The 24,827-nt window shown below is 46.2% G+C and overlaps 1 protein-coding gene across 2 annotated transcripts in view; it reads left to right on the top strand.

Annotated features, from left to right (window-relative positions):
• Positions 1-1,191: 1,191 nt before the first annotated feature.
• Positions 1,192-24,827, top strand: part of VGLL4 (vestigial like family member 4) — an 84,874-nt gene continuing 61,238 nt past the window's right edge. Inside the window, exons 1-2 of one of the 2 annotated variants that reach the window (XM_069736772.1) lie at positions 1,192-1,491; positions 14,880-14,956. In XM_069736772.1, the coding sequence (XP_069592873.1) occupies positions 14,893-14,956 (64 nt within the window). In that variant the 5' untranslated portion in view covers positions 1,192-1,491; positions 14,880-14,892. Of the gene's footprint in view, positions 1,492-5,197; positions 5,429-14,879; positions 14,957-24,827 lie in introns of those variants that run through there. The other variant, XM_069736770.1, reaches the window with a different exon arrangement.

The following is a 24,827-nucleotide window of genomic DNA, read 5'->3' as shown; positions in this document are numbered from 1 at the left end:
GTCACTTTCCCCTGCCCCACACACACTCTCCGCGCACTGACCCCCGGGTCCCGTCACTTTCCCCTGCCCCACACACACTCCCCGGGCACTGACCCCCGGGTCCCGTCACTTTCCCCTGCCCCACACACACACTCCCCGGGCACTGACCCCCCGGGTCCCGTCACTTTCCCCTGCCCCACACACACTCCCCGGGCACTGACCCCCGGGGTCCCGTCACTTTTTCCCTGCCCTACACACTGACCCCCGGGTCCCGTCACTTTCCCCCTGCCCCATACACACTCCCCTGGCACTGACCCCCGGGTCCCGTCACTTTCCCCTGCCCCACACACACTCTCCGCGCACTGACCCCCGGGTCCCGTCACTTTCCCCTGCCCCACACACACTCTCCGCGCACTGACCCCCGGGTCCCGTCACTTTCCCCTGCCCCACACACACTCTCCACGCACTGACCCCCGGGTCCCGTCACTTTCCCCTGCCCCACACACACTCCCTGGGCACTGACCCCCTCAGGGTCCCGTCACTTTCCCCTGCCCCACACACACTCTCCGCGCACTGACCCCCGTCACTTTCCCCTGCCCCACACACACTCTCCGCGCACTGACCCCCGGGTCCCGTCACTTTCCCCTGCCCCACACACACTCTCCGCGCACTGACCCCCGGGTCCCGTCACTTTCCCCTGCCCCACACACACTCCCTGGGCACTGACCCCCCCGGGGTCCCGTCACTTTCCCCTGCCCCACACACACTCCCTGGGCACTGACCCCCTCAGGGTCCCGTCACTTTCCCCTGCCCCACACACACTCTCCGCGCACTGACCCCCGGGTCCCGTCACTTTCCCCTGCCCCACACACACTCTCCGCGCACTGACCCCCGGGTCCCGTCACTTTCCCCTGCCCCATACACCCCCCCGGGTCCCGTCACTTTCCCCTGCCCCACACACACTCTCCGCGCACTGACCCCCGGGTCCCATCACTTTCTCCCTGCCCCACACACACTCCCCTGGCACTGACCCCCGGGTCCCGTCACTTTCCCCTGCCCCATACACACACTCCCCGCGCTACCTGCTGCAGCAGCTGCCTAGTACGTGACGTCATGCCTCATTATGCTAATATATGCTGACCTCACTCGGCGCTCCACCAATCAGCGGTCGCTGTGCTGCCCACCTGCCAGGAAGAGAATTCCATCATTCCTCACATTCCTAGTGCGGAGCGCGGCGCTGTGCTCGGAGCTTCCCCGGGGTCCCCGCAGCCCCCCAGCAAGTATCTGACTGGGGTCCTCACCAGCCCCCCGAAACGTCCGTCACTCAGCAGGTTCCGCCCAGGAGGGCACGGACGCGGTGTCCCGGCATTATCACCACCGCAGGGATCACCCCTGTAAATCACCAGTTTGCTCGGATATTTACTCCTCCCCTGATTATTGGCGGATTCCTGTGTAGTGACCGCTCTCCCCCCGGACCCCAGCACGTTGGATCAGTCCGAAGGAGCTGCTCTGGTGAGTTGTATATCCATGTGTAGTGTCAGTGTGCTGCAGGTAGAGCTGTGTGCTGGGAGGACGGGGCAGGACAGTGTGAGCGTGCCTGGGATGGGGGACAGTGTGAGGGTGCCCGGGATGGGGGACAGTGTGAGCGTGCCCAGAGTGGGCGATAGTGTGCCCGGGGTGGGGGACAGTGTGAGCGTGCCCGGGGTGGGGGACTGTGAGCGTGCCCGGGATGGGGGACAGTGTGAGCGTGCCCGGGATGGGGGACAGTGTGAGCGTGCCCGGGATGGGGGACAGTGTGAGCGTGCCTGGGATGGGGGACAGTGTGAGGGTGCCCGGGGTGGGGGACTGTGAGCGTGCCCGGGATGGGGGACAGTGTGAGCGTGCCCGGGATGGGGGACAGTGTGAGCGTGCCCGGGATGGGGGACAGTGTGAGCGTGCCCGGGTTGGGGGACAGTGTGAGCGTGCCCGGGATGGGGGACAGTGTGAGCGTGCCCGGGATGGGGGACAGTGTGAGCGTGCCCGGGATGGGGGACAGTGTGAGCGTGCCCGGGATGGGGGACAGTGTGAGCGTGCCCGGGATGGGGGACAGATTTCACATCTCCTGGGAACTGAGTCTATCCTATCTATCCTATCATCTCTATTATTTATCTACCGTATCTATCATCTGTTATCTATTATCTATCATGTATAATATCAGATGTGTATGATGTTGATCACTGCACCATTAGTGAAATATTTCGCTTCTTTCATGCCTCGTTTACAGATCTCTGCTTTATCTGCCATCCTGCAGCATTTTGGGGACAATAAATGGTTAAATGCTTTATCCTGACCCTAATTTCAGCAGATTCTCAATATGTTCTGACTGACGAGATAAACGTCCATTGGTCAGAACCGATTATTTTAGCAGCATACACCTAAATTGATAGCTCCTTGCGGCAAGGGGGGAAATGAGGCAACATATGCCACTAAGCTAAAATCAGTGGGTTGTCAAGTAGCGGGTCCAGCAGCCGGAGATCTGCTCGGGTCATGGAGGAGAATGGGGACATCCCATAGTCAGTAGATTGCACAATTTGTTTTTGTTTTTTAATTACTTTGGGCACATTCACACAGGTCAAATTCTGCAGAGATTTTTTTTTTTGTTTATTGACACTGCCACATATTTAATAGGAAAAGCTAAACAGGCTAATCCAGTGGCTCAGTGGTTGGCACTTTATGGTATCTCAGTGGTTGGCACTGTATGGTGGCTCAGTGGTTGGCACTGTATGGTGGCTCAGTGGTTGGCACTGTATGGTAGCTCAGTGGTTGGCACTGTATGGTGGCTCAGTGGTTGGTACTGTATGGTGGCTCAGTGGTTGGCACTGTTTGGCTCAGTGGTTGGTACTGTATCGTGGTTGGCACTGTATGGTGTCTCAGTGGTTGGCACTGTGTGGTGTCTCAGTGGTTGGCACTGTGTGGTGGCTCAGTGGTTGGCACTGTGTGGTGGCTCAGTGGTTGGCACTGTGTGGTGGCTCAGTGGTTGACACTGTGTGGTGGCTCAGTGGTTGGCACTGTATGGTGTCTCAGTGGTTGGCACTGTATGGTGTCTCAGTGGTTGGCACTGTATGGTGTCTCAGTGGTTGGCACTGTATGGTGTCTCAGTGGTTGGCACTGTATGGTGTCTCAGTGGTTGGCACTGTATGGTGTCTCAGTGGTTGGCACTGTATGGTGTCTCAGTGGTTGGCACTGTATGGTGGCTCAGTGGTTGGCACTATTTTGCAGCACAGGGTCTTGGGTTGAAATCCCACCAAGAACAACATCTGCAAGGAGTTTGTATGTTCTCCCCGTGTTTGCTCCTGTTTTCTCCCATATTCTTAACACATACTGATAGGGAATTTAGATTGTGAGCCACAATTTGGACAGTGAGGATGATGTCTGCAAAGCTCTGCGGAATATGATGGCGCTATATAAGCACAGCATAATAACAACTAATAAGAAAAAGAGAAAGGAAGTAACTTTCTGCAGAAAAGTGGAGAAATGACTGTGATGAATTGGAACCATAGACCCTAGAGTTGAGCAAAAAGTTTCATTCTGCCCTTGTTTGATGTTTTGTCCTGTACCCGTGGCCCCCGGACCAGGGCAGTTTCTGCTTTATCGCCGATATCTTAGGTGCTTCTGACACCTACTAGACCCCTGTGACGTAATGATGGTGTGGGGGCTTAGTAAGAGCAAGAGGCGCAGAATTGAACCCCGGGGCAGTGGGAATCTTATTGCTCAATTCTGATTGGCCCACATTTATCAAAAATGGTGGCAGCATCATTTTGCCCCCCCCCCCCAAATCTTTAGCTCTCTCAGCTCATCTCCGGATCTCCATATTCCGGAATGTCAGCGCACTTCCTAATGTCAGATCACAGGCTGAGACCAGAGTGTCACATATAGAATTGTAATGTATCGGTTTGTGCCAAATTGCAACTGTTTATCCATAAAAGTTTCAAAGTAAATGTTCGCGCTGTACACCCCTTAACATTTTTTCCTTCCATCCTTTCCTTCCTTTCCTTCCTTCCTTTCCTTTCCTTCTTCTTTCCTTCTTCCTTCCTTTCCTTTTCTTTTCTTTCCTTCTTTTTTATTTTTATCTATTTATTTTAATACAATGACCGGTCTAGAACATGCAACATGTTTGTAAATTCTATGTAGAAATGCAATCATAACTATAAAGGCACAGATGATTGGCCTCGGGGAGACCAAAACATCCAACACCGCGGAGACACCATCACGTGTTTCTCAACGCAGTGATTCCAGAACACTGCCCCCATCCCCTATGGGAAATATGCAGATGCATGTAAAGAAGCTGCGGAGACACCATCACGTGTTTCTCGACGCAAGCAGTGAATAGCCAGGCCTTTCCCCGGGAAGGAACAACCACGGGAAGGGCAGCATCCTATGAAGGAAAGCCACCTATGCCAAGCATGGTATCCATCCACAGACAGCTGTTTCGGGGTTTTTGCCCCTCATCAGTGTGGAGTAGGAAAATGGCTATTAGGAGCAGTGCCTAGTAAAAAGGCTATAAAGGCACAGATGATTGGCCTCGGGGAGACCAAAACATCCAACACCGTGGAGACACCATCACGTGTTTCTCAACGCAGTGATTCCAGAACACTGCCCCCATCCCTTATGGGAAATATGCAGATACATGTAAAGAAGCTGCGGAGACACCATCAAGTGTTTCTCAACGCAGTGATTCCTAGGATGCTGCCCTTCCCGTGGTTGTTCCTTCCCGGGGAAAGGCCTGGCTAGTCACTGCTTGCGTCGAGAAACACGTGATGGTGTCTCCGCAGCTTCTTTACATGCAATCATAACTATGTCGCACATTACTCCAAAAAGATTAACCCTTTTCTACATTTTGGCATAGGGAATAAAACCGGGATAATTAAAAATAAATGTATTTGCGACAATTAAATATCGCGACTTGCGCAAACCATTTTTGTGCAAATCCAATAGTAATTGCCCCCCACCCCCGCCAGGACCGCCGTCTCTGGACAAGCCCTTTAAATCGTTGGTCTCCTGGAGCTATTGATCGCCATTAGTATATATGACATCATGCAGCGGTATATAGAGGATGATCCGCGCTCCGTTCTGCATTTTGCACTCTGTTACTTCCTGACATGTGCCATGGCGTGTCATTGGGGACGGGCGCTAACCTGCAGCCCTGGGTGGAGTCTGCAGTTACTGTCCTATTTGTCTAGACTGGAGGTCATCTGGCCAGGAGAGGGTTACTGAGTCTGAAGCTGAAGGCTGCCTGAGGTTTTCACATGTCACTGGAAGGAAAAAAAGGAGGGGGAGCAGCAGTCAGTGTGCACTGCAGCTTGTGGATGGTGGGGGAGGGGTGTGCCTGCTGCTGCTGGGATCTTTGGCTCTGAATGAAGGAAGTTGGAAAGAAGTTGTTTGTTTTTTGTCTGTGGTGCTGTCTGTCCTGGTAAGTCCTGGGTGCCCCCTGTCTGTCTGTACATGTACCAGGGTGCAGTGCTGGGGGGACGGCGGAGGCACTTGCACTTTATCGCCACTGGACCTATCTGTGAACAATGCCCAGCGCAGGATTTAAAAACCTTCTTTCCAAACCTGCCCCTGCCCCCTTATCCGTATGTAAGTACTACAGCAGTGTTCGCACGTTGAGGTTTTTCTGCAGGCGAAATCTGAGGCTGCTTACAAAAAGCAGATTTTGCTGCTGTTTTATGCAGCGTTTTTCCTGTCTCTTGTGCACAGGAAAACAAAACAAAAAACAAACATGATACAACTTCTTTAGGTTTTTGCACTAAAAATGCAGCAAAACCTGATACCGGCGTTTTTGCACTTACTCTTTGCTTTTTATAGGTGAAAAAGCGCTGAAAGAAGTGGCGCGCAGCAGTTTGCAAAAAGCGCAGCACTTTTCCAAATCAGTCAGGAAAAACAAAAAAACCAATGTGTTCCTGAGATTTCAGAAATCTCGTAGCCTTTGCTGGTCCTGTGAAACTCCGCTTAAAATTTGCATAAAAAAAAAGCAGCAAAAAACGTTCATCGTGTAATCCTAGCCTAAGGCTGCGTTCACGTGGAAATTTTACATTGCAGTGAATCCGCTCAGAAAATTGGATAAAAACAACTTGGATTGTTTTGTTTTGCATACAAGAAAAAAACACTGATGTCTGAGGCTTTATAGCAGGGGTGGGGAATCCTTTTTTTTTTTTTCCTGCCAAGGGCTATTTGGATTACTATACCGCTCTTCGGGGGCCGTATAAATTGTGCGCTAACTCCTCCCACAAAGTGCGGCCTGGCGCTGGTGTCAGGACAGCACGCTCCTCAGCGTTCAAGTAGTGAACATTGCGTGCGTACAAAGCAAGAAGAAATTAATGGGCTGGTGGCCGGCGAAACAGCTGTCGGCCCAAGCACTATGGTCCCTGGGAATCTGCTCACGGGGCCCGATGGAAGGTCATTGAGGGCTGTAAATGTCCCGCGGGCCTGAGGTTCCTCACCCCTGCTTTACAGGTAGAGTTGGGAAGAACTCCCAGTGTTTCCCTTCCCGTATATAGGAATCTGTGGTCTCCTGAGATTTTATACGACCACCAGTGGCTACCAGGACACTCCGTTTGGCTTCCACCAGTTGATAGAAGCCCTAGAAATACTCTTTTACAATGGTAGCTGAGAGAGAAGATTCTCAAGACCTTGGTCCAGCCGCCGGACCAGAACACTGCGGACTTTCTACCTACTGCGCCTCTTGTCATTAGTAGGTCTCCCGATGTGATGTGGACCACCTAATCGGGGTCTTGTAAACCGTTGTGCTCAACTATAAATGGTGGCTTTTCCCGGCCTATACAGCAAACGCCCAACGGCAGCAATGTCTAGCCACAGAGGCCACCATTTCCATGTTTTATGTCACGCACACTGCTTATTTGCATGGACTCACAATGCTTTTTTTTTTTCGTTTGTATAAGCCGGAGGCTCACTGGAAGCCCGGACCTCGTCATGCAAATGAATAGATTTGAATAGAAAATAATAATAATATTAATGAAGAAAATGCTCATTAGTGGACTGGTATATGCTAGATAACTGCTTGTGCACCAAATACTTCTAATAACTGCTGCCTCGGGAAGATGAAACCTTTTTTTTTTTCTCTGACCGAATCGACGTATGAAAAATAAAAATTGCAGCTTGCAATGGACACGCAAAAAAAACTAAAAACAAAACAAAACAATGCAGGCTACTTTCTGAATATACAGTAGCACACCAGTTCATTGCAGGACAGTGGGCAAAATGGATGAGAATAGGACATGCTCTGAGACTCGCCGATGACTGATGTTTTAATGGATCAATGAAACTCTGGGTCTGTGCTCTGTCTGGGGAAAAAAAATCACAAGGATGTGTCGCATGGCTGTGTGAATGTAGCCTTACGCCAACGAATAAGCCAGGATCTGGTCAGCTATAAGGTAGGGGAGGTGGATCTCATTCCAACACCCAGAGGGGCTGATTCAAAAACACTTTAAAAAGTCGCGAAATTTTTCCACAGTGCAAACTTGCACAAACATTTTGTGGCTTTTGGTGTTTTCATGGCAGTATTGTCCCGATCCGTCAAAGTGGGTAGAGCATGGGTGAGACTTGCATCAGAAATGTTACTCTAGTCCTTACCTGGAGTAGCAATTCTGGTGAGGAGCACAGAGGCGCACGCCACTGAGAAGATGCACAGAATTCATTAAGTGGAGCGTACCTCTAGGACCAAGGTCAAACATTCAGTATTTGGTGAGTTTTTTACCTCAGTATTTGTAAGCCAAAACCAGGAATGGGTGAAAAAAAAAACACATAAGTGGTGACGTGTTTCTATTATACTTGTCCTCTGAGTGTTCCACTCCTGGTTTTGGCTTACAAATACTGAGGTAAAAAACTCAAATACTGACCGTATGACCGTAGGCAATGTGTATAGTGTTCATACTCTTCATGCGTGTGGCTCTGCCTTGTGCATAAGGCCCGACATGCAGCCCATCAATATAATTTGGCTTCTATTTTTGGGAGTCCCACAGATCACTAGACTGAGGTCCTAAACCCCACATTTCCTTTTTGTGGGTGATGTCAACTCTCTGAAAGCTGCTTGGATATGCACAGGCACATGGTTTTTATATCAAAACAGAACAAAGTTTATTCCCCTTCACAAACGTTGCAGTACCAAAAATGAAACCGGTCATTTCTCTGGTTAAGGCAAAGGGATTTTAACGGTCTTGCCCACTTGGTATTACAGGCACTTCTTAGGCTACTTTCACACTAGCGTCGGTATGGGGCCGTCGCGCTGCATCGGCCCGACGTACCGACGCATACTGTGCAAGCGCCGCACAACGGGGGCAGCGGATGCATTTTTCCAGCGCATCTGCTGCCCCATTGTGAGTTGCGGGGAGGTGGGGGCGGAGTTCCGGCCGCACATGCGTGGTCGGAAATGGCGGACACAACGCAGCAAAAAACGTTACATGTAACGTTTTTTGCTGCCGACAGTCCGCCACAACACGACGCAACCATCGCACGACAGTTGCGACGTGTGGCAAAGCGTTGCAATGCGTCGGTAATGTTAGTCAATGGAGAAAAAACGCATCCTGCAAGCAATTTTGCAGGATGCGTTTTTTCTCCTAAACGACGCATTGCGACGTGCAGTGCACGACGCTAGTGTGAAAGTAGCCTTAGTCTCCAGCATAGACTGTCCATCATGAACGGTCTTTCTCTAGCTCCAACACAACAAACTGCTAAGCCAGCTGTCTGTTTTTAGGCCTGTAAGACCCAGACAGGAATGTGGGAGCAACCTTTCCCACCCAGGCTCTCTTGGTCACTCCTATATCCCGTATGTAGAAAAGCCGCAGGGACACCATCACGTGTTTCTCAACGCAAGCAATAAATAGCCAGGTCTTTCACTGGGAAGGAACAACCACGGGAAGGGCAGCATCCAAAAAGGAAAACCACCGTTGCCAAAACATGGTATCCATCCACAGACAGCTGTTTCGGGGTATTTGCCCCTCATCAGTGTGGAGTAGGAAACTGGCTATTAGGAGCAGTGCCTAGTAAAAGGACTATAAACATAAGGATGAATGACCTCGGGGAGATCAAAACATCCAACACCGCGGAGACACCATCACGTGTTTCTCAACACAGTTATCCAGGACACTGCCCCCATCCCTTTTGGGGAAAGACCTGGCTATTTATTGCTTGCGTTGACAAACACGTGATGGTGTCTCTGCGGTTTTTCTACATGCATCTGCATATTTCCCATAAGGGATGGGGGCAGTGTTCTAGATCACTGCGATGAGAAACAAGTGATGGTGTCTCCGCGGTGTTGGATGTTTTGATCTCCCCGAGGTCATTCATCCTTATGTTTATACTCCAACATCCCGGACCTCAATATCCAGTCAATATAATATCATCTCAATTGCATTTAGGCGCCCGCTCAGTGGTTTGTCAGGACTTGCGTATGAACCTCCCTGCAAAACTTTTTGCTGGTGGTTCGGACTTGAGCCCCGACGTGACCACTGAGCAGGTGCCTAAACACAATGAGAAGGCATCCGAACACACACCTGTCCTCCGGGCCCTTACCTCCTGCTTTCTGACACTTGACATTACACTACAGTCATATCTTAGTGTAGTAGCGGCCTGCATCATTGATGGCTTCTCCATTCACACTCATACTGCAATCATACATGGGGACCTCCATTCTTATGATTATCGGGCATCTGAGCAGGGGTCTCCGAGTTATGAGTAGACTAGTGATTAATAAGGTTTCCCCAGAAATGTTATTCATGTGCAAATAAATCCAACTAATTTTTTGTTGTTCTCACATATGCCCTTTGGAAACGCAGGGTATTCCAAGCATAATGTCTTAATCTTGCGACTCTTCGGTAACAGAACTTGGAATCTTCTGTAGATCCGAAATACCCCATAACTGCTACACGTGTGAATGGGCTGGGACGTCATTCTACTGCGGCCCGATGACAGTATTGCAGCGCCTGCTGTGCGCTCGCCAAGTCACCCGCTGCGTACCATCTGCTCATAGCTGCTGACATAATATTCCAGGCATGAAGAACGTTTTGAAATGGGCAAAAATAAATGCCTTAGGGTGTAGTACTTTCATATTATTTTCCAAAATTTTTCAAATTTGCAGTTTTATTTTTTTTTCAGAATTTCTAAAATAAATCCAAATCAAGAGTTAATATAGGATTCGTCTTTTTATAACAGACTTGTCATGATGTCCACTCTGTGCTACCAGATTTATAAACTCGGCATTGCACCCTGTGGTAGACTGCATGGTGTATCTAAATTAGGAAAAAAATCTCACTTTCCACCCAGTCTTCTACCCCAGTGTTTCCCAACTCCAGTCCTCAAGAGCCACCAACGGGTCATGTTTTCAGGATTTCTTTAGTATGGTCCATACTAAACATCCAACATGTCCGATCTTTAAACATTTGGGAGGACGAGAATTGCGAAGCAACCATATACATGAGTCGTCTGGAAACATCGAATTTGGATTGCTGTCTTTCAGTGAGTATGACCACCTGGTGATCTAGAATTTTCGATAATCAGACAACCAAAATGGTAGGATAAAGAAACATTTTTGCAAATTATAATTTTGTAAACCCATCATCCCACCGAGATTATACAACATTGTTGTTCTGTGTGTGAATCATGGCTGGAACCCGTCCAAGCAACAAGATTCATAATATTCTAATCTCTAGATGATCAGAAGAACAAGTGTTTTGTTTTGGATGCAAGTATCAAGGCTAATAAATCAAGGTCTACTCACAAATACAAGATATAAGGAATTCTCGTATTGTAGTATGCCCCCGTGATGAAGGTGACCGTGCATGTGCCAATAGTTCAGCCTGTCCAACTAGAGGGCTACCACAACTTTAGTTTTTTAAGCCGTAATAGCACCGCCATAGTGAGAGGTGTAGTTAGGAGTAGGGCAGCTAGAGAGGTGGCAGGCATATACCCTGACCAAGGGATTTTAGTTGTCAACTGAACCTTTTTCTCCATGGTTAAAGAGCCAAGCGAGGGCTTTGGCCATAGAGACACGTAGAGGTAGTCATTGTGCACGGTCTGTCTCCATCTTCATGAGCCCTCATAATGTAGGGTTGGAGTGATCCTCTAAAGAACCTTTGGGTTTTTGCTAATAGATTGTAGATGAGATTTCACTATGACCTGTTGTTAAATGGCCCCAGAATTAATTTGGGGTAACTCTGGTGTGATCTAAAGTAAAAAGCAGCACCCATTCCCTCCTTGGTTGCACAATTTGGTGACATCGTAGGATCTGTTTTCATGTTATCATTATAAAGACGGGCAAATATATTAGAATTATTTTGGAGGCACGATCCCAAGAGCAGACTCTGCTGGTCACCCATCTTGGATGAAGTGGTGGATCGCATGTTCGACCTCTGCTCCATGCGTTGTCTATGGGACTGTAGGAGAAAAGAGTGCTCGACTATTTCCGGTAGTCCCGTAGATAATGCATGGAGGAGAGGCCGATCTTGAGCACCTCCAGCCCATTCTAATTGGGGCCCTTCAGAGACCTGTTCTCAAGATTGCTGGTGGGCTCGGCGGTCAGACCCCAGCAATTAACCACTTTGGATTTTGGGAGAGCCCCATTTTAAGGTTGAGATAAGATGTTCTTCTCCTTCCCCTTGTTTATCTCTTATTTGCCTGACGGCTATTGAGAATGTATGACGGCCTTATGAGTAACGAAGAATAGTTTTCTAAAGATTTGTTCTTTGATACCAATCCAGAATCTCACGGGGGCGTTGTAGTTCATATTGTCCATTATTTTTTCTGGAGATGGACAATGGTGATTGTATTTGGTGCAGTTCTTTGATTGTCCGGAGTAGCTGTCCCCCAGATTATGGTGCTGACCATCCGCGATTCCGAGTAAAGTGATATAAAACACTTCATGCGTTCATCTGTCTGGAGCCCAATTGTCTGACATAGTGTGCATACATATGTGAAAGCTATAGTATTGAGCGTTGACCTGAGAACAATCCTGCCTCCTCTGTCGTCCTTGAGAGCTCTCGCTTTGTTCGGCATCTCTGTGACAGTGATGAAATCCTTTACATTTTTCACATTCTCTTTCTGGAAACAATTTCTGGAAGTTCAGTGACAGTACTTTCTTCCAGTAAGCAGCGATGAGACGGCTCCTTCTGCGTCAGATGCGTCTCTGGAATGTACCATGTGGGAAGTGAAGCAATCATTCGCCTCAGTGTCCCAGTGCTTCCCCTGTTTATTATGGGAAAACAAGAGGCAGAGGCTGCTGCGCTGTCTGCACACTGGAATCCTGTTCACATGGCCAAATACGTGATTGCTGCTCTCTAGTGTTGTTTTGTGTGGAGTTGGATGTTGTTTGTTTTGTTTTTTTTCCAAGTTGCAAATCGACAGACATTTCAGTAGTTACATTGACGACGTTCTGAATTCTGATAAATGCTTGGTCTGATTAACAATCTATATTGAATTGACCAATATGATTACTTATTATCAAAAGAAATGTCTAAGGGAATGTTCACGTGTGGTTGATGGTTAAAAGGGGAAAATTTGCAATATATTTAAGTACAAGGAAAGGGAATCAGACTTTAGTAAAGACTATAGAACTTGTTTTTAAAACCCACTCTGTTCTCAAGAATGAGTGGTGGGGTGATTTTTTTTATTTATTTTGTTATTTTATTTAATTTACTGCTTGTTGCCTAAGTTTTCTTCCACCACTGCAGTCTATCATAGGTGGCCGGTCCTTTAGGCAAGGACCGCAGTGTTTCCAGGCTCTTTTGCTATAGAGCTCTGTCTGAAACCCCAGCGCTAGTGTGATCCTCCAGTTCTTCAGAGGTATCTGTAATTTGTAGTGAAAAGTGGAGTCAACTGCAATTTAAAAAAAAATAAATTTTTTTATTTTTTGGCATATATTTCGGTATTGTCCGTACTCAATAATCATGAAGACAGATGTTGGGAGCACTTTGTGCAGTACATGATGGATGTTCACCACAATCTGTGGAGTAGCATTACCATTACTCCGTCTATAAAGACCACCGTTGGTTGAGCCTGTCGATATCAACAAGCTTTGCAGATAATGTGTAGAGGCCCCTGACTCTGCCCTAACAGTGTTGGGGAGAGATAAGGATCTGATTTGCCCTATTTTTGGTCTGCTGATCCTTTCGGCAGAGTGATCACTCCCTGTGTATGGGGGAGTCGGGTGACATAGCTGTTCTGGCCACAGCTATCTAAGATTATTATTATTATTTATTATTATAGCGCCATTTATTCAATGGCACTGTACATGTGAGGAGGGGTATACATAATAAAAACAAGTACAATAATCTTGAACAATACAAGTCACAACTGGTACAGGAGGAGAGAGGACCCTGCCCGCGAGGGCTCCGTCTACAAGATAGTGAGGATTTCATTCTGAAGCCCCCATGTCTAGGCTAGCAGTGTTCAGATCTCAAGGGCCAGGTACAACTGGCCACTAAAGCTAGTTACGGTCTCCCTTGTAAAGCTAGCCTTATACATAATAGCCCCTCGCCCCAAAACAGTAGAAGAAGAAAACTGTTAACAGTGAAACGCGCCGGGTTTCGAGGAATGGATAGATGGGTGAGGAGGATTCGGTTCCTTGCTTCATTTTATTATACACTAATCCATTTTTTTGCATTAATTGACCCACTCCTCTGCTCGGATGTGGTGTCGCAGGGAGGACAAAGGTCGGGGGTCCCTGTTTCAAAAACTCTGTGCAACTGATTTATTCCCTCCTGATTGCTTGCAATAATTTTATTGATGTACGGTAACTTCCCCCCTTTTTGCTTACAATTTGTATCTCCATGATTTAATCCAGCGTCAAATGGTTAACACTACCTTACCGTGCGGTGCTCCGGTTGACTGAATATGAGAGCTGTCGGTTTGGTTTCTGGATGGGCCGTCATCTGGTAACAATACCTGTTTTAGTGCTTCTGTGGCCGGCACAATGGGGTTGTATCTGGTTAATCCTGCTAACGCCGCGTCACAGGTGTAGTTCTTACTCAGCCGGAAAAAGGGTTCTTCTTTTGCAACTTTCAATTTTTATTTTTTTTACATTTTATGCTACCCTTCAATTCGGGTAATACAAATACTTATGTTTTTGCATGCTCACGGTGTATCTCGCACATACACATGCCATTTTGTGCCTCTATTAAGGCAGCTATATGCATTACGTAGCACCCACTACTGAGACCCCAATATGTGAAAAATTCAATTTTTTTGTTTATTTTTTTGCAAGTAAAATGGGCAACCACCAATGTTCACTAGACTATATACTTATAGAATTTAGGTACTTGGCACACAAGTTGACCAATTTGTGAGAGCCCATCTGCCATGACAAGGCGTATATTAGGACCTAAACTTTTAAATTGGCCACTCCTGGGATACCCTCTGATACCCTCTACAAATTTAAGGGCCAGGGAGGATCCAGAACTGGCTAAAAACAGACCCTAATATCTGGGAGAAGAGGCAAGTGTAATAGTGTGGGTTTCCATCTGCAAGGTACACTTTGTTGTGGCAGATGGGCTCACACAAATTGTCCAACTTGTGTGCAAAGTATCTAAGTTTCATAGGTATTGTCTATATAGCAGTAATGCAGTTCAATATTCATATAGTCAATGTTCTCATCTACCTTAGTGCCCTTGGAAAGGAGAAATGTAGTGACACAAAACAAATTTATGTTATGGAGTCCCAATCGCCCCATACTGCTATATATACCAAGGCTTGGATCACAGCGGCCAGTCACAGGTATACAACGTACAAACATACGTGATCCCACTTAAACATATTTACCGTACTTGTGCACAGAACAAAGGTAATGTTTTATTGAATATAATCAAAAATGTATATACCAGTATATATTTTTTTTAATTATTATTTTTTTTTAGGGTCTTCCCAGGAATGGAGACTCCATTAGACGTATTGTCAAGAGCGGCATCATTAGTCCATGCAGATGATGAAAAACGTGAGTCTTTGTGTTCTGTGACACCACCGGGATGTAGTCGTACTGTCGCACTGATATGGGGCTTGTATAGAGAGAATCACAAGACTGTACAGTGCACACGTCCATTTACTTTGGAACTGAATTAATTGTGATTTATTTATTTATTTTTTGCTAAGGTTTTAGTGTGACGCGTTTGTGACATAGAGCAATAACTGGAGCTCTCTAGTGCCGATTTTATGTAGATGTTCTCCTCCATTTCTAGTGAGAAATGCCTCCACATATTCAAAACCCAATGCTGCATTTTGTCATTTATTTTTCAGTTCCATCCGGAACCTTGACTGCAAAAGACAAAAAACCCCAAACCTGACGGCTGTGTGCACAAGCCCTTAGTATAAAAGCCTAGGATTCGCTCCTACTCTGACCGGTGGAGGCCAAGTCTTAGCTCCGTACCTTACTATCAACTGTTAAAACGCTAATCCGGGTGCTAATCATTTATCGCTTTGACTACTTTAATGCGTTACTGACTGGTATTCTATTAAATACGCTGGCGTCACTCCAGGCCATCACAAACACCGCAGCCGGCCTGTCTAAAGGTTATCCTTCTGCTTCTGCCGGGGGGAAGGCCAACAACAGAGGGTCGCTGTATGAGAACAGTATGTGGACTCCTTAAATTCTCATTTCTGATTTTGATATTACATGTAATATGTACAGTGGGGGAAATAAGTATTTGATCCCTTTCTGATTTTGTAAGTTTGACCAAGACATGAGCAGTCTATACTTTTTAAGGGTAGGTTAATTTAACAATGAGCGATAGAATATCAAAAATAAAATCCAGAAAATCACATTGTATAAATGATATACATTTATTTGCATTTCGGCGCTCTCCTCCCGTGCTGCACCTTCCTACTTGTCCAGCCTCTCCATCTACCAACCTTCTTGTGGCCTGCAGCTAGCATTGAGATCTCTTCTGCGCCCAGCTTCTCTATAGTGCTGCGCCCATATTATGGAATTCGTAGCCTTGTCCCACTAGGGTGAATTTAGATTAAGGAGACAGTCGTCGTTATATTTTTTTTTTTCTCCCATGGAACTGGTGGCATCAATGTCGGGTGACAGTTGACTTGTTGGAATCCCTTGTTGATGGCCGGTGTTGGTGTGCAGCGCGCACTACTCCTACATGACATTCTTCATATATTTATGTTTCCCAAGGCCGTTACTAGTTTTATTTAAACAATCCAACGTCTGGTGACACTTTTTTTTTTATATTTTTCACAGCTGCACCTATGTCAATAACACCTGAACTTTCGGGTGAATTGTTTGCTCAGCTTGTTTGCGCTCCTTTTCCATCACTCATTTCTCTAGACTGTGACACTGGTTTCGCTACCGCTGTGGGACTATTATTACTTATTGACTTAAATTTGACCTTTACTATCGACCTTCACCCTATATTCCCAGTCCCTAAATTCCTTGGCTGTCAAGGTGTTGCTACTAATGAACACTAAAGGGATCGATATGTGTAGCCCACTTAGAGGGTGGTGCGCCAGGGTCGTACCTGTGTACGGGAGGTTAGAATGTAGGGTGTTGAACTTTATAGAATGTTTGAATTTTAGGGTTTCCTACCTATCTAATCCAATAAAGGGAAGGCCACTACTTTTATACTAATGGTCTATTATTAAAGCGTTCTCTTTTGGCCAATGGAGACCTTTTCACTTATTTACATTTGCCTTTTCTTCCTCTGACATCCCAGCAGCCTTTGCGTTTCATCCCTTTAATTCTCCCGCGTTGCATTGTATCGGTGGCTTACGTTTCACCTATTTTCCAGCGCTGCATTAACGTGCCGAGCACTGATCGCACTGTTCAGATGTGATTGCACCCACCGCTCTGACTTGCACGGGGTGGTTCCCATCTGCTTTGACAACACTTCACATCAACAGGCTGTGCTATAGCCCAAGGTGCTGTCTGCTTTCAATAGGCGAAGGTGGGGCGAGCGACTCTGGACACTTTCCGGTGACATTTATGCTTCTGGCTTATTTTATCACTTATCTGATACATATACTATTTTGAAAACTTTGCAATAAGCGTCACTTCACTAAAGTCCTCATATAGTAATTCCAACGTTGCACTTGCTTTATTTGCAATAGTATGAAATCTGAAAAAATACTGCAGAAGCCCCCCCGACACGGGGGAAGGGAAGCATTCAGATTGCTTCAGTTTCCTTTTAGTATCACTCAATCTGTTCTGTGAATAGTTGGGAAGTCGCTGAATTTCTCCTTGGCAACCATGTAATACATTTGGATTCCTGTTGCAACTATTCCGATATGTGAATATTGTCTTGGGAAAGATTTGTCACTTATCCTAAATTGGGTTTCAATACAAAAAAAAAAAAGAAAAAAGTAGACTGCATACGTAGGCTCTTCTTGACGCCCACTTTTGTCTGCCCACCTGCTGGAGTATGGACGGTTGCGTAGGCTTCTCTATAAGGATAGGGACAGATGTTTAGATCTTTTCAGAATCCATGTTCGTCCTGTAAATACTCTGTATTACTCTGTCCTAATTCTAAAGTTCTAACCACAAAATTTCATGGCAGGTCCGGTAGATGGGGATGATGTCGTCCTGGAACAGCTGAGATCAGAGTTATTTCCTATTCCGCAGGGTTGTGGAGTCGGTAAGCCAAACCTCCGACTCCTCTATTTCCATGACAGTCTCCACCAAAATGGACTCCGACTCCACGACTCCCAACTCCACAGACCTGCTATCCCGGCCAAGTTAACTTCTTAGATGCCACAGTCAATAGCGACTTCAGCATCTAAGGAGTTTGACAAATGGAGATTGGCCATGGGTGCATTGTGATACAGTTGGTGTCAATGGATTACTATAGCATGTAAGCATAGCCTGAAGCTTTGGCCGAAAGCCATCTCTGGTGTGTCTCTCTCGTAAACAGGCATTAGTTCGGCCAAGTGCTCCTTGGTTTTCTGAGACCTCTGCACCAGCAAGATATTTCTGGGAGGGCAAAGCAATCGGCAACTCGAAATCTGACATTCCTAATTGTCATCTACTCCAGCGATCAGTTGTCTGGGGCCTCCTTACACATTAGTCCGTTGGCCTACTGAAAGGGTTCTGCCAACATTAGTTTTATCTATATGGGGGGCTTTTAGTATGTTTCCCCCTTTTCTATTTAAATTGTTAAGACTGGTGTTTCTGTTGGGCTGAGTGGTAAATAAGTATTGGGCAAGTTGTGTGCAGGAGCTGCCATCTATTACATGCACTGTTATGGTCCAAAGCTAGTGCATGAGGTCGATGAAGAGGCCATCGCGAGGGAATGTCACATGTGTCCCATTTCTGGGATTATGGTGTGGGGTGGCATATTTTTTAGTAGCCGGACCCCTCTAGTTTTCATTCTATGTCCTCTAACAGCCCAGCGATACATTGACTTTGGTGGTGGAACCAGTGGTATAACTATTTTTCCTAAATGTCCCAGGAGCTGTTTTTCAGTGTAACAACGCCAGGCCACATGTTTCTCATGCTACTGTGAGCAGTCTATGACTTAAAGGGATTCTGTCAGCACAGAATGAGTGATCAAATAAAGTACAGGTGCTCCATGGTGGGGAAAATCATTTAATTACCCCTGTCCACCTGCTTGGGTTTCATATAACTCCACTAGTGATGAGTGAATGTGCTGGGATAATGTGCTCTCTGAGCATGCTCGGGTGCTGACCGAGTGTCTTCAGCATGCTCGAAAAATATGTTCAAGTTCTGGTTGCTGCATGTCTCACGGCTGGCAAACAGCTGCAAGGCATGCAAGTGTGGGTGCTCGAAAATTTTTCAAGCACGCTGAAATAACTCGGCACCCGAGCATTTTCGATAAAACATTATCAGAGCACGTTCACTCATCACTAATTTCTACCCTTCCCTGGCCCCATAAACCAGACCCGTCAATTAAAGAGGGAGGTGAAGATTGAAGAAAAACAAGTGGGTGCATATAAATGATTGGCCCCGCTGTCAAGAACCAAGCGGCACAACTTAGTTTGAACAGTCATTCTGTGCTGACAGTCCCTTTAAACCTCTCTAGAATTGTCACATCGAGCAAATCTGATATGTCGTTAATTTCAAAGGGAGCTGCCAGCAGCGGATCTTGATGATTTGTCCAAATGCATTCAGAGTGGCAAAACATTCCTCAGACAATGATTAATAACCTCATCCATGGCAGCCAAGGCGTGCAAGTGCGGGGGTTTCTGCACGTGGCACTCATGCTCAAGGCTGAATATATCAAGATGTTTTGAAAATTTTGTTTCAAGTTTTTGTTTTTTTCTTCTTCATCATTTGCATATCATTAACGTGTTTGCCCTCACTTTATACTTTTATATAGTAGATAAGGAATCTATATTGTGCTTTGTATTACTGACCTAGGACTGGCCCAGAGTCCATAGTACCGGTGTTGTTTATAAGTGGGATATATTAGATGGGTAGTTTACTCTAGAGTTTAGCTTATTCTCTCCTTCCCTTTGTGTAGTAATCTACAGGTTATTTCAGATCCTAGCTGCTTTCTCTTCAGCACATAATCCCCCTTTGTTGACTTGGGTTATGCAATAGCAGAAGACTGGCGTAATAGAGGTAATACAATGCCAGGCCGGGAACCAGATACGGCCAAGTTTGCCTGAAGCTCTTTACTTGTTACATATCGGGCTCCTTGATTGTGACACATCGTCAATTACTCATGTAATAAGTAGGTATGAAATTCTGATTCAAAGTGGCCCTGACGCAAGGCCCGAAAAGTCTAGACTGATGCTTGAAAAATGTCTTCTTGCCCCTAAGAAATGCATTTATGTGGCTTTAATGATTTTGAGTAATATGTTTACCATTTCTTTATGCAATGCCCCGATCAGGTGTGCATATTTTCGGTCCGTATACCAAACTCACAGATTTATTTATTTACTATTATTATTATTATTATTATTATTATTATTATTGCGCTTTACATGTGAAATGGACCAATACAGATCAATTAACTCCTTTACCCTCGGACTGATAGTCCGCATCAGTGCCGTAACTAGAGTCTGATACTCTAGTGTAGAATTTGAACCTGGACCCCCAATTGCATGTTTACATCCCCCATCATGGTATAATATCCCCCATCTTTGGCCCCTTCTTGTAATAATGAACAACATCCTGCTATAGTGTCCCCCTATCCTGGACTCCTTCCTGGTATAATGACCTCCATCCTGGACTCCTTCCTGGTATAATGACCTCCATCCTGGACTCCTTCCTGGTATAATGTCCCTCATCTTGGACTCCTTCCTGGTATAATGTCCCTCATCTTGGACTCCTTCCTGGTATAATGACCTCCATCCTGGACTCCTTCCTGGTATAATGACCTCCATCCTGGACTCCTTCCTGGTATAATGTCCCTCATCTTGGACTCCTTCCTGGTATAATGACCTCCATCCTGGACTCCTTCCTGGTATAATGTCCCTCATCTTGGACTCCTTCCTGGTATAATGACCTCCATCCTGGACTTCTTCCTGGTATAATGTGCCTCATCTTGGACTCCTTCCTGGTATAATGACCTCCATCCTGGACTCCTTCCTGGTATAATGTCCCTCATCTTGGACTCCTTTCTGGTATAATGACCTTCATCCTGGACTCCTTTCTGGTATAATGACCTTCATCCTGGACTCCTTCCTGGTATAATGACATTCATCCTGGACTCCTTCCTGGTATAATGACCTCCATCCTGGACTCCTTCGTGGTATAATGTCCCTCGTCTTGGACTCCTTCCTGGTATAATGACCCCCCATTCTGGACCCCTTTTCGGTATATTGTCAACCATCATGGGCCCCTTCCTGTAATTATGTTCCTCGCTGCTCTTCTCCAAAACATTTTAAGAAGAAAACAAAAAGCCCAAAAATAATAAACTCGGACGCACATCCAGCTGAGATCGGCGCTGGTGTCTCTGGGCCCCCCTCCTGCACGGTTGTTTTTTATTTATGCGTGTGTAGAACAAAAACATCATTTCACCCGACTATCGAGCATTTTGCTTGTTCATCTGATTATTGCTGGCCTGTGTAGTCAGGACAATATTTAAGAACAAGTGTTGCATCAAACTCTCGTTGACAATATGAATCATCTAAATAGGCCATAAGAGGGGGCTTGATGGTTAGGACTTGCAACACTAGGGCCTGGGTAGGACAGTGGCTAGGGACAATATCTGTATGTATTTTGCACGGGTAACATGCATATTAGGCTTTTTGACAGCTTATAAAAATAACTTGTAGAAATAAGCCAACAAGAAGTTCTCAGTCAGATCACCTATCACTTCCATGCAAGAGCGATCAGCAGGACACGGTGAAGCCTATGTTAACCCGGCTTGTTGCCCTGCATTGACAGAATGCTGATCCGATTACCTGGAGTCTTCCTCCCTCCACTGTTTAGATAATAACATTTTTAGGCCACATGACTGCTGTGCAGAAGAGGAGCAAGACGCAGGCAAAGTGTGTATGTATATATAGCAAAGCTGTGTGTATGGTGATGTATCAAAACTGTGTGTATACTGAGGAAAGGACATCATTATGTGGGGCTCATCATACTCTATAGGAGATACTATGGTACTGGTGACACCTGTCACGATGTGACACGACCCAACGGGGGTCGGTCAGCGGACGGTGCAACACACACACTCACATACACTCACATAAACCAGGATGGAAATGGGGAGAGGAAGGCCCTACTGATAGTGAAATGGGGGATGGTCACCACCTGAGCTCAAACCTAAGCCTGTCCTTGCACTCCCCTAACACCCTAAGTGGGTCCTTTCCCCCCCACCTTTGGGAAACTCATCCCTCACTGTCACCTAATACTGCCCTAGCTAGTGCACTGGCCGGTAAGGGGTGCTAGCTTCACTACTGCAGATACTTCCAGACACCGCTGCCAAGCTCCACACCGCAGATGACACAGAAATGGTGCTCCGAACACCTGAAGTAGCTGACACCAGAGAGCTGCAACTGCACAGCTTGTCTCCATACAGAAACTAAAACTATCACCAACAGTCAGCTGATGCATCAGGTGACCATTTAAAGGAAGGTGGGAGTGGTCACCGCCCACATCATCTGACCTAGCAAGTCTGCAGTTACAGCAGATTGCCAGCGAGGGAAAAACTGACATTGACCCCTGCTGGTCCTGAAGGGGGAAAAAAAGCTACATTTAAAACAGAGTGAAACCAGAGCTGTCATGAATCCAAAAATGGATTGTGACAACACCATTCTGTGTGAGGAAAAAATAATGGGCTTCACTAGGAAATGTAATTTTTTGTGGTTGCACATAAGACTGGCTGAAGTTAACAGAAAATAAAAATTGCTACGCCTGCCATAAACACTACATTTTCACTACCGCCCCACTAACACAAGGGGCTGTGAGACGCCCGTTCTCATGATCACTGTGGGATCCCAGTGGTCGCACTCCCAGATATCATACGTTTACCACTTAAACCACAAATGTCAGGATAAATGTATAATCCCTGCGAGTCGGAGCACACCGATCCCCACTGATCATGAGATCTCCAAGCTCCCTGTGTTAGCGGAGTGGTGGTACACCTGCTTTATTCTAACCCCAGTGCATGTGGCCTTTAGGCCCCGTGTTCTCTGGATCAAGGGTGGTGGTGTGAGGGTTCAGCAGCCAGATCCCAAGAGAACATATACTCAACATTTACCACCAATGCACAGTGCAGGTATGATGCCTTCATTAGAGAGGAACAAAGATGTTATGTGCGGACTGTCTCTTTCCATTGACAGACTGCAAGCTCGGAAAACAGCATTTGTGTTCTGATAGAATCTGGTTGAAGGCTATACATCCTTTATTGGTCATGTTGACTGTACTTGTCAAAGGGCCGTATTGGGCGACAAGAACCGTATATATTCGTCAGTGATGTATAGAGAATCTGTCTGTGGTGTAAACTGGGTTCTCGACCTAACTTCTCGATCTCAAGCACTTGCAGTAAATCCAGTTTCATAGGGATCAATAGAACCCATCCATATATTTCTTGCAGTGCGAGAGAACTCTAGAATATCCGTATCCAAGGATGGGGGACACATACATACAAACTGTGCAGATGTTGCTCCTGGTCGGATTTGACACCAGGACCCTAGCGCTGCAAGACCACAGTGCTAACCACTGAGCCACCTGATGTCTGACTGCCTTCCCTGGTGATTCATTTGCTACGACAAATTTCTACCCATAACGTTCACCAATTGACTGTATACAAGTTGAACTGTTCACATGGGCCGAAATGAATTTTTGGGTGGTGGTATTGCTCATTCTGACCCCATACAGTGTGCTTGTTGTCACATCCCCTGTTTGCAGGGGCAGAACAATAATTGGAATCATTCATATGTCCATTAATCACCCGTCAAGTGATTTGCCTGTGTACATGTCCCAACAATCAGGCAATGGCATGTTTATGGATACATCTATCCTAATTAGCAGCCCCTCTCTCTTTTTTTTTTTTTGGTGGCTATATATCTCTTTTTTCAGGTGGGTAAAGGAGCGTACCAGCCTGAAGCCTATAGATGTCATGTAGACATACCCAAAAGGTGTCTTTGAGCGTCTCCATTGCACGCTGGCCTTTAGTATCTGTCCTCTGGCGCCCAGCAGGACCATGCACAATTCCTTTTCAGTACAATAGGAATTTGCACAATACTTGCTGGACTGCGAACGGCTGCCTGCCTTAGCATTGTACAGCCTCACGTGTAGCGGTGTCTCTCCATGCCCGCGGTCAGATCGGAGGGGAAAATCGGCCTGCACAAGCTCCTATGAACTGCCTTCTTTTTTAATCGTTTCTTGGAGTCACCATGCATGGAGGCCTTGCATTTGGGACAGTGGTCCACCAAGACGCTGTTGTACACTCTATTTGGTCTGGTTCAGCAGAACTTGTATTCGTTAAAATCCTCATCATGGAGCATCATTTTAAAATTTGCACTAGGCACCAAAGTGGGATGGCATGGACTTCATGGTGGGGAATGTAACCTAACACATTTTTGTTGGAGTCTACGGTGACTGCAAAGTTCAACTTTAGTCTGGAGAACTTGACATAATCCTATATTACGAAATTGCCCCTTGAATTCCATGGACACGGCAATGTACTAGGTTTCCATTAATGTGGTGTTTGAAAAGCTGGACTCTTAGTTCACTGTCCAGAGAGACAAACTAGGTATAAAAGGTACTCCGATATGGAGAGTAAATGCATAATTAGACAACTGCTTCCACTTTGATGTTCCCGCTTTATTTACAAATCTTACATAATAAAAAGTTCATCTGAACCAACGTGACTGTCGGAGGAGGAAGTGGAACGTTGCGGACGGGATGCTGCTTGTCCATTGTTCCACATGTGTTCTCACCGGCTGCTTTTATGTACTGCTGTCTGACTTCCTCCTTACCCCCAGGCCAGAGCATTTGCCACAAGTCTGGCATGGCACATGTTGACTAACGAGGACAGGCTGCATCGGAGGATTTCATTGTGACGGTGACACATGTTTCTAGGGCAGTGTCTTATGATGTCAGACTAGGAACAGAGACCCTCTTAAGTTTCAATGTTTAACTGGCTTAGAGCGTAAAAATACCTTCCTTCCTCAGGTTCCTGTTTTTTGTTTTGTTTTTTGCCTTGATCTTCAGTCTAAGACCCATTTTCACATCCATCATTTGTCTGCTTGTGAATTAAAAAACAAATGTCTCAATAATAGGATGGAAGTGGTTGAAACCTCTTATTTAATGTACTCTGCTAGAAGATTTGTGTTCTGCTCATGTTCCTGGCAGGCCTCAGCGGCCAATGCCAAACTCTTGAACATTCCCTTGGAGCAGTTTTTACTTCCCTTTGTTCAACAGAATTGAGAAGGAATGGGAGACTGGT

The sequence above is a fragment of the Ranitomeya imitator genome, chromosome 8, assembly GCF_032444005.1.
Source record: "Ranitomeya imitator isolate aRanImi1 chromosome 8, aRanImi1.pri, whole genome shotgun sequence".
Taxonomy (NCBI): domain Eukaryota; kingdom Metazoa; phylum Chordata; class Amphibia; order Anura; family Dendrobatidae; genus Ranitomeya; species Ranitomeya imitator.
The sequence above is the reverse complement of the archived record's forward strand: the minus strand, read 5'-3'. Positions and strand labels throughout refer to the sequence as shown.